The following is a 13,130-nucleotide window of genomic DNA, read 5'->3' on the forward strand; positions in this document are numbered from 1 at the left end:
AGAGTTAATAAAGAAGTAAATTGTTTTTTAAGTGATTACGTATTTGAGGTTACATTACAATTTTGATAAAATAATTGAAGAAGTCTCAATAAACAGACGTAACTTTCAACTGGATCAAATGTAATGTTCTGATTTGATATTTCGAGTCCAATTTCCCTGTAATTGACGAAAAGTTGATCCACGGACTAATAAATGTATCGCTTCTCTTAATTTTAAGATTTAAAATCAACTGAGAAAAGGTCCTTTAATGGGTGCGTCCAATTTTCGATAGATCGAATACGATAAACATTGTATTAGATATCTACTTGAAACACCAGCGTTTACATATTTCTGATTTGGTGAACATAGTGGAATTTCACACGGGTCGATTAATGGAAATTAGGTCATTTTATCCTGAAAATATTGCTATTAAAATTTTATAAAAATCACTGGTCATACAAAGACTAAAACAAATTATATACAACTATAAATATTTCAGTCAGTTTAAAAACTCTTCAATTATAAAATTTGTTTTTTTAATATTTTTCATTAAAAAATATAGAAAAAAAAAAACCAAAAATTTAATTATTTGTGTATATGTTTTTTTCGTATTTTTAATCAATGATTTTATTGACTTTAATGCAATTTTAATTTTATTTCCAAATTTTTAAATCTTAATTAAAGCACTCATCTTACTTAGTTGTCATTAATTTTGTGTAGATATACTCTTGGAGACTTCACGCATCCTTTCTTATGTTTTCTTGTTAAAAAAGATAATTTGAAATTGCACCATAACAATTGTGAATTCCGTTTGATACATTCGATGATTTTCTAAATTGAAACACAAGCAATAATTAACGATTTCATGAGGATTTTGCTTTCACAAAGTTAAATAAAAATAAAGAACTAAAAGGCCTTTGCCCGCAAAGTCAAATGATCGAATGAACTGCTTCTCTGCTTCTCGCATTTTCAAAATAAACAAGAAAAACATAAGTTCAAGTCAGAAAATTATTCCTCCATCTTTTATTTTAATAACTTTCAAAGCTTGTTTCACCTCCAAAATCATAGAGAAAATTATTTTAATCAGAGATCAAAATGCGTAAACAATTTTCATGATACCCTTTAATTTCTAAAGGTGTACTTATTAATGATATCATATGTTGACGGAGAGTCACTGTGACACTAGATTAACATTTTATAAACCATTAATTTATCGGGGATATATTCGAATCAACCAAAATTATTTGCTCGTATGGTTTATGTCATATTGATCTACGAGCGCGTTAAATAGCCCTGCTGGCTTTGAAGTCATTTTTTGATTACCACTCAAAAATAAAAATTACATTAAAATCAACATCAGTGAATTTTTCATAGAATATTGTAAATATTTTAAAATAAAAAACATTTTTTTCTCACATAATAATAAAAATGAATAATAACAAAACGCTCTTTTTCTATCCATCTTCTCTTACAATTAAATATAAAAAGCGTGTTAACGCACATCTTATGAAGATACAAACTAATGTTTGAATTGAACTTGTTCTTCAAATATAACAAAAATAAAATAAAAAATAGAATTGTTTGTTGTTTAAAAAATAAAATAAACGTATTGTATATAATTATGTAATTAATAATTATATTTTATCGGATGAGACACGTAACACAAAGCTTTGATGGTCCAATACAGTCATCATGACAAAATGCACCACAATTCTTACACACTATCATCGCTTTTAAATTACATGCACAAGATGAAGATGATGTATCGTTAACGTTACGCGTTGATACAATCATCGTAGTAGTCGTATTATTTTGACGTATATTCTGTTTTTGTATTGCAATTTGATTGGATGGTGTTGCTGTCATTATTGTATCACCAACAATTGCATAATTGTCAATATTTATGTCGCCCGTATAGATTTTATCACGTTTTGTAATTGCCTGAGTACCAGGATGTGGACCTGATGATTGTTGCGTGTGCTGCGTTGTACCATATAACATTAATTGTTGTGGACGATGTTGTTCCATGTCAACACTGGCTGGACGAACACGATTACATGCAGTACCAATCACTTGTTGTCCTTGTGCAGTTAAACCATTTAAATTTGTTGCTGCCAACTGTTGTGGTGGAGCACTTGATGCACGTGGAGCTGTTGTATTTTGTGTGTCATTTATATCAGCACGTTGTACTAAAATATATTGACCCAAAGGACCCGATGCTGAATTTTCAACAATCTAAATTACACATTTTTTAAATTAGTTTTATTCATCGTAATCTTTGACATCAACAATTTAAAAATAAAATATTTTAAGAAATTCAAAAAATCTGTTAGAATATACTGAAAATTTATAGTATTCAATCATAAAGAAAAAATTTTTAAGACTATCTGTTTCTAAACAACTTAGCTACTTTAAACAACGCCCCCGGCGCAAAAAGAATGGTGTTATAAGTTTAACTACTATGTATGTCTGTCTGTTTGTGGCATCGTAGCTCTTAAACGGATGAACCAGTTTTAAAGAGAGTGTTCTTAGCTATGTTTCAAGAAAATTGGTTCATTATGGAGAGAGTTACAAAGAAAAAACCGCATATCTCGAGATATTTTTTAAATTTTGTAAATTTCACTTGTGTAAAGGGTTATTTTTTTGAATTTTCAGTATACCTTTGGGCCAATTATGTTTGGCTAAAATATTTTATTCAGAAATCGTTCTCAGAAAATTGAAGGTAAGATCAAAGTATTATACTACAGCCATTATTAACTCGCAGTGACATATAATAGAATTTCTGTTTAGAAATTTATTTAGAATTATTTCCGAATTGAAATATTGCATAAAATGGCCTTTATTGAATTAGTTAAAATATTTTAATTTCAAATGTGTTTTATAATACTATTAAACGAAAAACTTCAAAAAAATCGAAAGTAAAATAACTTTTAAATATTATGTAGCTATTAAAAAATTTAGAAGTTATAATTTAATTTATCAAATAAAAACTGTACAGTTTAACTTAAAATTATTTATTCTAAAAATCATCGGTTATTTTCAATGGATTTTTACTTCGGACATATTGACCTTAATATTAATGATTTTATCAAAACTTTTGAGGCGAAAAAAGGTATCAAAATAAGTTTGTATAAAAAAAATGCAATTTTTTTATATGAATCTCCACATTATCTTATTATTTTGTAAAACAGTATCAATGAAAAGATCTATCATATCCCTTCTTTACAAAATCGTTTGAAAATTGGATAAAAAATTGGGCAAGTTCAAAATTATTGAGTGCGCAAAGCCAAAGAAAAATAGTTTTTAAATAATAAATTGAAAATTTAAGGGTGTAAATAATTTGATAAACACAGTTTCGTATTGTTTTCGAGTAGATCTTCATTCTACACCATATCTCGTAAAAAGTTTATTTTTACTGTAGTACCGTTTATTTAGTGCCAAAGATATTTGTCAGTCAAATAATGCTGTGCGCTTCGGTAACTACTTTGCGATTATATTTCCTTCTCGTTTATAATAATTACTATCATAATAACAAGAAATATCTAATAATATCAGAATCGGTCTAATTGGATATTCAAATTTTAAACTGCACAGTTAAAACATCAAAATGTATACGAGACATGCATTAAGATAGTAAGTGTACAATTAAATTTTTAACAATTTTTTCCATTGTAATGAAAAAAATCGAATAAAATGTAGGGTGATAAGAGCTTATACGTGAAGAACTGGTAATGTTTCCAAAATAATGTCTTTCTATACCATGCAATAAATAAAAGATTTTCTGAATTAAGGTTCTTTAAAAATTTACCCTAAAGGATTTTTTCTGGAAATTAAGTTTCAATAATTGACTGGTACTTTGAGAAGTTAATTTAAAAGGGATTCAATCAAAAGATGTAATGATTTAATATACAGTTTGGCAATCATCTCGTTGGCCATTTAAAATATATGAAGTAAGAAGAATTTTTATGAACGTCCTTATGTATAAAACAAAATGGGAACTACCTTAAATAAAATATTTTCGAAACAGTACCAGTTTACTACTTACAAATTACAAAAAAAAAAAAAAAAATCAAATTAAGATGAAAAGTATTCTTCAAAATTTTGTATTTTTTGCTTACTTGTCTTAATTTGAAGTTCTTCAATAAAAAGGAAATATTAAAATTTACGAAAAAATAAATAATTCGCTAAATAATCAGAATCATGGAGTCATTGATCAGTTAAAAATGTGTTATTCCCAATTACGTGGAAACTAACCCGCTTTTGATATTTTTTAGAATGTAAGGGTGTCGAAAATGTACGAAAGCTAGAGGGATTGAAAGGAGGTAATGTGAAAAATACAATCTGGTTAATTTAAATTTTATTTCTATCAGTCTTAATTGAAAAAAGTTATGAAAATTGGAGTAATTTCCAAGTAGTTAGAAATAAAACTGTTCGTTGACTCCACTAGAAACAGAACATTAAAAAGGAAAAATATATGTACAATATTAAAGTGTGTCCTACGGATATACCTGATGAAAGGTATATTGCATATCCTATAATCCTTTTAAACCGAATTGAAAAGAATACTAACATCTGTTGATTGCGATTGAGGTAAAACGGCCATTGTAACTGGAATTCCTTGATTTGATGTAAACACATGTCGAACAACAACCGGTGGTGATTGTTGACGTACTCTATTTGCATTATTTAACACTTTACCACTTTGATTTGTTATCATTATAGGTGATTTCACATTACCACCTGGAGCAGCACCAGATGCTCCACCTAAATGATGTGGTGTATTAAACATTTTGTTTGAATTGCGTGACGATGATACAGCACTGTATTGTGTTGCTGATTTTTTATTATTCGTCTGATTGTTTGATTGTTGAGACGCTAGCAATGATGGTGGCGGTTTCAATTGACATCGTAATTGATCACGATTCGGACTATTTTGTATAACGGCTTGACATATTTGATAGCTACGTTCAAGATTCACAGCACCTGCAGTTGAATTAAAATAAGAAAATTATTTAGTGTGAAAATTATTCCTACAGATCTGGATGTTGATGAAAATAGTGCATTTTGATAAAATCTTTTTGTTTGTTTGTTTTAAAATTATAAAATAACTATGTGTGCTCTTTACCTGTACAGATATACTGTTAAGTGTATGATGCCTGGTTTAGACATAGTAAAATATCGGTATTAATAATCTTAAAAATAATCGAATCTTATTACTTATTTTTGTTGTTCACATTTAATTATGCACACAATATTTACATCATGGTCTGTTTGACTAATTTTGATATATAATATGTTACATTCAATCGTAAACTAATTATTGACAAATGCTTGCCTAGTAATCTTAATTAAAGAGAATTGAAAAAAATACACTAGACCATGATGTAAATATTGTGTGCATAATTAAATGTGAACAACAAAAATGAGTAATAATAATAAATAAAGTGGATAAACAAAGTAAAAAATTCATTGAGTTGAAAAAATTGCATTCGTGTCTAGAACTCGAATAGCCTAATTGGTAGGGCGCTTGACATGAATCCAAGAAGTCCGGGTTCGAGTCCTGGTTCGAGTGTATTTTTTTCAATTCTCTTTAATCGAATCTTATTTTAATAGCATAGTAAAAGGCATTTTCTTAACAAAAACTCAACTTTCTTGACATTAATTCAACCTAAATACAGATTTTCAAATCCTTAGCTGGATTTGGAGAGGAGATGGAGGTGTGCAAAACTTTTAAAAGATGTTTCGACATCATCTTAACATATTTTCTTAACTCAACTCCCATATAAATTTTCAAACTTTATAACTCCTAATCGATCTTTGGGTTTTTTAAAAATTGTTGATTAAGACGATTTTTGAAACATTAAAATGAATAAAAAATCACTACACTGCATACCTAAGCATAGATTTTTACTATTAACTGGATTTTTTTCCACTCAAACAATACCCACCAAAAGAGAACGAACAAATCTTGAGTTTTTCCAATAGATTTTCATTTTTTAATATCAAAATGCACTATTATTTCCACCCACAATTAAACTTGTATGAATTTACCGTTCATAGATTTAAAAAAAAAAACATTAATTTACCTGGTGGTGGTTTATTTGATGCATTTCGATTACGATTTGAGCTACCACCATTTCCAGTACTGGATTGACTTGATTGTTTACTTTTTGTTTTGTGTTGAGGCACTGCACGTATTGGTTGACTAGTGCTTAATGTTAAATATGGTACAGCTGCACTAGAACTTGGTACCATTGCAGTTGTTCGTGATATGCTTTGCATATTTGTCGTTGGTATTTGTGTCATTTGAAAATTTGATGCTGATGTTGCGACCACTGATGGAAGACATACAATTGTTGTTGGAGGTATGACCGTTGCAACTGTGTTTTTATTTACAGATTGTGATGATGTGGATGTAGAAGATGAATTCAAAGTACTTGTCACTAAACTCTCTGAACATACTGTTTCTGGTGTTAGCGTTACTTCCAATTCTAATTTCACTTGGTTACCAGAAGGTTTATAATCGATATATTCTGGTTTACCATCAATATTCGTTATAAAATTATTACGTCCATTTGATGATGAATCAGAACTTGTGGATGTTGTGCCACCATTTTGTAATGCAACTGACATCATTTCGGGATCCATTTTAAATACGTACGGCCAATCCGCTTGAAATGATGTTTCTTCTAAACGTACTTCCAGTTCTTCTTGCATTGGTATCACTTTAACATCGTTTGTAGCTTCTTCATCAACGTTACGTACTTCCATAGATACTGGTACGTTTACTGAATCTAAAGCGTGTAATGGTACATCAGCCAACAGTTTTTCGGTACTTGAATCAACTACGTCGTCCCAACAGCAATCTTCACCTAAAAGTTAATTTGATATTAGTTTTAATTAAATTTGTCTTAAATTAATACATTAAGGTAAATAAATCCCTAGTAGTAGTAATGGTAAAAAGTTATTTTTTATCTTTTAAAAAAGGGAAAGAACCGTTATCTTGGTTCCCAAAAATTTATCTATCAATAACTTGTTTTTTAAAAATAGTTAGAAAGGTTTAAAAATTATGATGTTAAGAGTATCACTTTAAGTCTACCGCTACATTTAACCGATATAAAACGTTCCAGATTTAGAGCAAATATCTCTTTTACTAGACAGGCAAAAAAATTTTAATCTTGTATTTCTCACTTCGCTCATCTCTAGTATCATTCCAAAGGGTACTCTTATTCTTAACAACTACCCAAAAGTAAGTTTATAGACTCCCTTTTATTAATTCATAAAGTTTGCAGTATAAAGTTTTGTACAGAATAGCATATCCGGTAAAATTTATAGCATATGAGGTACAATTCCAAAATCTTGATAGCATATGGAGGATTTTTTGTCGAAATTTTCCTTGATCATTTTGCTGCATAAATAGTAGTGAGGCAGATTTGAAATTATTCCTTCAAAGGGAGTGGTCGCATACTTGTTGACAGAAATCTAAGACTTAAAACCCTGCCCAACAGTGAAAACGCGTTCGTTCTTTTTTCGTCGAGCCCATTTCATAAAATCCTAAACTGCCAGATGCTATACCCCGCAAATGGGCAAACATTTAAATCTTGCGTTAATTTTGAGACATCCTTTATAAACTGTGAAATAAACTCAACATTTGTTTCTATTGCAAGAAAATTTTGAAGCAAATTACCCAGATTTATTATCAGGTCATGTTAGAGCAGTTGTTAATTTTCAATTTATTGTTTAATTATTATTGTTAAGATGTTGATTTATGAAAATATTTTGGAGGATTTTACGCTACAATTTCTTCGTTTTTATTTAATATCGTTTCGCTTTGGATGAACTTTCATAGTCTTTTAATAGTCGGTTCAGATTTCTTGTAATATTAGACATAGTAAAATGTTGGTGTTAAAAATAAAATAGTAAAAGACACTTTTTTAACTTAACGTAAACTCAATTCTCACATAAGAAACTTCAGGAAACTTAGCTTGGGAATATTATCCCCTTTTCATCCTCCTAATATTATCAGAAGGTTTGGACGAAATTAGGCATTATAGACCATTTTTTAATATTTTGGTCCTCGGAAGTAACCAAATTTTCCCTCATTTAAGTAAATTTATTATTTGTTAAGAAAATATATACTTGTCAAATGTCAACTCCGATCTAGAAAGAAGCGAAGTGACAAGGATCTCATCAAGATGAGAAGGTTGAGAAAGAGGGAACCAACTTTCCTAAAGATTGCAAAAAAATTTAATCAAATACCAGTAATTTATTGACCAATATACGGGGTGTTCCAGGAGTAACTCATGCTTTTGTTGCTCAGGTAGAAAATACAATTCTAAGACGAAAAGTCCCCTTCCATTTATTGATGCGATACACGGATAATTAGCTATTAATTAAAATAGGCAGCCAATCAGAGGTGCGCTACAGCGGCAAGACAGAAGGGACGGGGGGTTAGTAAGAAACTGCAAGAGTTAATCGCGAGAGCATACGTGTGCAAATATGTGAATGCATAGAAAACGGCTGGTGTAAGTACATCTGATCAAAAAATGTAAAAAAAAATCGCCCGAAAAATCGACTTTTTTATTAAAAAATTTTTTTTCTACTTTTTATAACAATAAATTTTATCTCCCAACCATCCACCTCCTCCCGGCACATTGTCTGGGAGACGCCTTTGCCCTTGACCTATATTCAAAGAAACATACAAATATCTTTTATTTGTAATATTTTCTCGTACACCCAGTAAATTTTACACGATTGGATTACGAGGATAAATCAGTAGCAAATCTTGGTTGATATGACCTAAAAGGGAAAAACCAATGACTAATCATTTTGAATTGATTGTAAGAATCAAATTCCTAGATTACAAGTCGATGAAATGGGTTGGAGACAGCGTATATTTTAATACATAATTATAGTTTGTCGGGAAACACTCATGAGCATTCTTTCTGGCGCAGTTTCGTTGGTACTTATATTTATTATTTTGTTACGTAATATTCGACCAAATAAACACATATATATTGTGAAACTTCTTAGCAGGAAGTTCTAGGAAGTTAACGATGTCAAGGTTAGGTAACGTATGGTTAAAGGGAATATAGTGGGAAGGGCCACACTTGACCATAGGGTTCGCTCATCCCCGGCCACTACTCCATGAACCATTTGGAGCTGTTTAAGAACAGCAGGAGTGCTTTGACGTCAACGAACTTCAAGTTGGAGAGGTCGTCAAAGAAAGGCTGGCTCTAGTGAGTCCATCTCCTCGTGGCAAGAGCTGGACAGTGACAGAGAAGATGAGACATCGTTTCTTCCTCCTCGCCACTGTGGCAGTTCCTGCAATAGTCTTGTTAAACTGTCAAGCCCAGGCGTTAAGCGTGCCTGTCGTCTAGCCAATGTCCTATAATAGCCGCAACAATTTTGCTAATAGAGACCCTTGGAAACAAACAAATCTAAAAAATATTTATAATGGATACTAAAAGATAAGGAGGATATCACATACCTCTTGCAACAGCTGCCGCAAATAAAGCTGCTTGCATTTCCTCATTATCAGCTTCTAATTGTTCATTACTCCCATTTTTTGGTGTATTCTCTATCTCCATAGTTGCACGTTGACTACTTGATTCAAATTTATTATTTGTGTCTTGTAAATCTGTGGATGATATTGCACCAGATTCTAATACATAATTTTCTGCATCGATAAAACGATCTTCATTCGCCTCATCATTTTCATCAATGGTTGTATTCACTGAATTGAATGTAACTAAATCGGATTCTTTAACAGAAGCTTCTAATTTTTCGAATGTTTGTTCCCCAAAACTTTCAACACATTCATCGTCATCATCATTTTTTTCAATCATAATCGATTCCTGTTGTAATATTATTGAGCTAGGTAACTTTGGATTATGTATTAATTCACTTTGTATACTTTCAATGACGTTGTTCATTAAATGCTCATCGTCATCGTCTTCTTCATCTCCAACACCACCTGGTACTGGTGCACCTGATGTACCAGCAATATCCTCATGTTTTACACTATTAATGTCATGGTTATCAGTCTGATTCGTATCTATATCGATATTTACATTATTATTCGAGTTTGAATTCGAGTTTAATTTATCTAGTATTGTGTTATCCGATGATGATTGTTGAATCGTTGATTGTTCCTCGTTTGTATCTTGTGAATTCTCGAAGTGATATTCATAAGGTCTTATATCCGATTGTTGTTGTATTAACAATGAAGATTCTTTACTATCTTGATCTTCTATTTTTAAGTCAATATCTTTCGTTTCTCGATCATCGTCGACATTGATCTTCTCTTTTAAAATATCCGTAAACTCTTCAATAAATTCATTTGAATGATCTTTAGATGCATTGATTGAATCAACAGATTCTTTAATGTCTTTAATATCAGGTGTAATTGAAGTTTTATCATTTGAATTATCCTCAATTGAATCACATTTTATATCAGTAAATATAACGGGGGGACTACACGATTGTGGTGGATACTCGATAGGTGAAGATTGTCTTTTATCGGTATCAATAGGGGGTATATTTTCACAAGTAACAACACTAGGACAAGGACTATTTGACGGAGAACGTTTATCATTGTTTATCGTTGATAATACACTCACTGATGATTCATCTTGCACTTCTGTAACTAACGGATCCGTTAATTGTAAGGGATCAACTTCTTCCTTTCCTGTTTCAATATCGGATTCACGGGAATCAGACGAATGTACGGTTGATAAAACAATTTCGGGTCGTGGTATTGTTGATTCCGCATGAAATTTCGGTGATTTAACTGGAAGTATATGAATGGGCGAACTGCATGTATCATCTGTTGTGTTATTTTCCTCTCGATAACTTGTAATCGCTCTGGTGACAGCTCCAACAGTACGTAATTTTTGTCGTTTTAATGGTGATTGTTTAATTGTCGCTACTTGTACTTTATTGCATATGGATGTAGACGGTCGTAATTTAATAGTGGTCTTGAGTGCAGGTCGTGTTGGACCATTAGGAACTATAATATGATCGTTTGTTTGACTTTTATCACCCCATATGGGTTCGAAATGTTTTAATTTCCATGGATCTAATTTACTTTTTTCTTTTTCCGCTTCGGTTTTTAATTTTTGTTGATTTTCTGGTGTAAATTCACCTTCAGCTAAACGTTCACGCCATTCAAGACATGCACGTGCAAAGAATTCATTATTTAAACCAGATGTTGATAATTTTGATGAATGATCTGATTGTTTGGGTCGATCAACACTAGGAAGTAATTGAACTAATTTATGCTGATACAAAGAAGGCAACGATGCGAATGTATGCTTATTTAGCAAAGCTCGGATATTTGTATTTACTAAAATAGAATCAGGTGTTTCTAAATCAATGCAGCCCTCTTTAGTTTGTTCTAATTGAGCTGCTGTTGATAACTTTTTATTAGAACGTTTTCGTGGTTTTATACTAAAACCAGGTATTGATGCTAACACCTCTTTCATAGTGGATGCAGTCGGTGATGATATATCGTCCATTACCATTAACGATGATATATCATCCTCCGGTGGTTTTGGGGGTAAAGTTTTAACAATTATTCGGGGCAAAACATTATTTGTATTATTACCACCAGAAGCTATAGTTGTATTTTTACGTCGACGTTTTGCTTGTTGACGTAATGCATGCTTAATTACTTTTTTACTATGTGGTGATGAATTTTGATGGAATCTTTGTAAAGATTCATTTGTTGAATTATACGAACAGGAAGCAACACCGTCCATCATAGTGCTGCTGTTCAATTCCAACCTAGCGTTTATTTCGTTAGCATTATTATTGCTCATAACTAATTAAATATTTATTACAATAAATTTGAACAAAACACTACCGAAAAACCGTACGAAAATTCTGGCATAATGTCAAATTCATTTGACCTCACCCCATTTTATTTAAGGATATCATTGACTTTGTTTATTATTTATGTAAACATATTTATATCAATAATATAATCATTTAATTTGTTTATGTATCACATTTTTTTAAACACTTCATTTACACAAATGTTTTTGTTAAACAAAAGAGGCCATTTCGAGGGAGAACCATCACAAAACAGCATCACAGTTACAGAATCTGACAGACCGTGGTAAAACATTTATTGTACCTACTACCTAGTATGCCATCTCTGTCTACTGAACTTCATTAGATTCTTAAGAAACGTTTACATGTTCGCTTTTTTATTTATTTTTTATTAATAAAAAATGTCTTACAATTACATTTATTAAAATAATTAATCCAACTAAATTAAAAATACTCATCTCATAAAAATTAAATTATAAGTTTATAAACATAAATATCATAATTTTAACACACAACTGAATAGAGTTCTAACACAATCGTCGACGTAATTATTTTATTAAGCCCATTAACTCAATTCTCAAGTACAAGCGTTACAACCAGCAAATTCCATGTATTTTTTACATAAAAAATAAAGTATAGGGATTGGGAAATAAAAAAAAAAAAGAACTTCTTTGACGATAGCTCTCAACTTGCACATTAATTTTCAATCCTTTAGTTCTATTTGGAGAAATGGTGTAGGTATGCAATGCCTTTAAAATCGCGAAAATCTACGATACTTCAACATAAACAAGAGAGAGGGGGAAATGATAGGTATTCGTTCTGCTTAGTAAACAACTCCTAATTACCGAATTCTAGCTCATTTAAAATTGTTAATATGATTAAAAATATAACAAATCGATGATATTACAACTTTAATTTAAAAATCGACATTGATTTCTACAACAGACCTTTACGTTTTGAGATTCGCTAATTTGGATAATATCATTTTTATAATAATCTTTGACATCCATGATTGGTGCATTAATAAATGCAGGAATATTAAATTGATTCATGCAATTTTCTTGGAATTAATTATAAAAGCTCTAAATTGACTTTTATAGAGCCTACCGATCTAACGTAAACATTTCAAGGTCACACTAATACGCTCAAATAAAATATATTTTTTGAAAAATTTCTTCAAACAATTATTTGGTAAGTTCTTTAATCGTTCCGTTACTTGTGTAACAATCGATTATAATTTGTTATATTTATTGTCTTTATCGATATATTTTATGTAATTTAATATTTTTAATAATTATAAAAATTAGAATACTAAT

At 30.6% G+C, this 13,130-nt stretch overlaps 1 protein-coding gene across 1 annotated transcript; it reads right to left on the reverse strand.

Annotated features, from left to right (window-relative positions):
* Window positions 1-1,620: 1,620 nt before the first annotated feature.
* On the reverse strand, window positions 1,621-11,924 carry LOC123305262 (polycomb protein Asx). The gene is made up of 4 exons (XM_044886927.1): window positions 9,470-11,924; window positions 6,066-6,851; window positions 4,550-4,962; window positions 1,621-2,214 (listed from the first exon to the last, which is right to left on the reverse strand). Exons 1-4 carry the CDS (start codon window positions 11,799-11,801, stop codon window positions 1,621-1,623), a joined length of 4,125 nt encoding a protein of 1,374 aa, XP_044742862.1. The 5' UTR covers window positions 11,802-11,924.
* Window positions 11,925-13,130: the final 1,206 nt, after the last annotated feature.

Source organism: Chrysoperla carnea, chromosome 1, assembly GCF_905475395.1.
Source record: "Chrysoperla carnea chromosome 1, inChrCarn1.1, whole genome shotgun sequence".
Taxonomy (NCBI): Eukaryota; Metazoa; Arthropoda; class Insecta; order Neuroptera; family Chrysopidae; genus Chrysoperla; species Chrysoperla carnea.

Coding starts and splice junctions, on each gene's coding strand:
- LOC123305262 (XM_044886927.1), bottom strand. CDS start 11,801: ATGAGCAATAATAATGCTAACGAAATAAACGCTAGGTTGGAATTGAAC. Junction 6,852..9,469: donor TGCGGCAGCTGTTGCAAGAG/GTATGTGATATC, acceptor ATTAACTTTTAG/GTGAAGATTGCTGTTGGGAC. Junction 2,215..4,549: donor CTCAATCGCAATCAACAGAT/GTTAGTATTCTT, acceptor TGTGTAATTTAG/ATTGTTGAAAATTCAGCATC.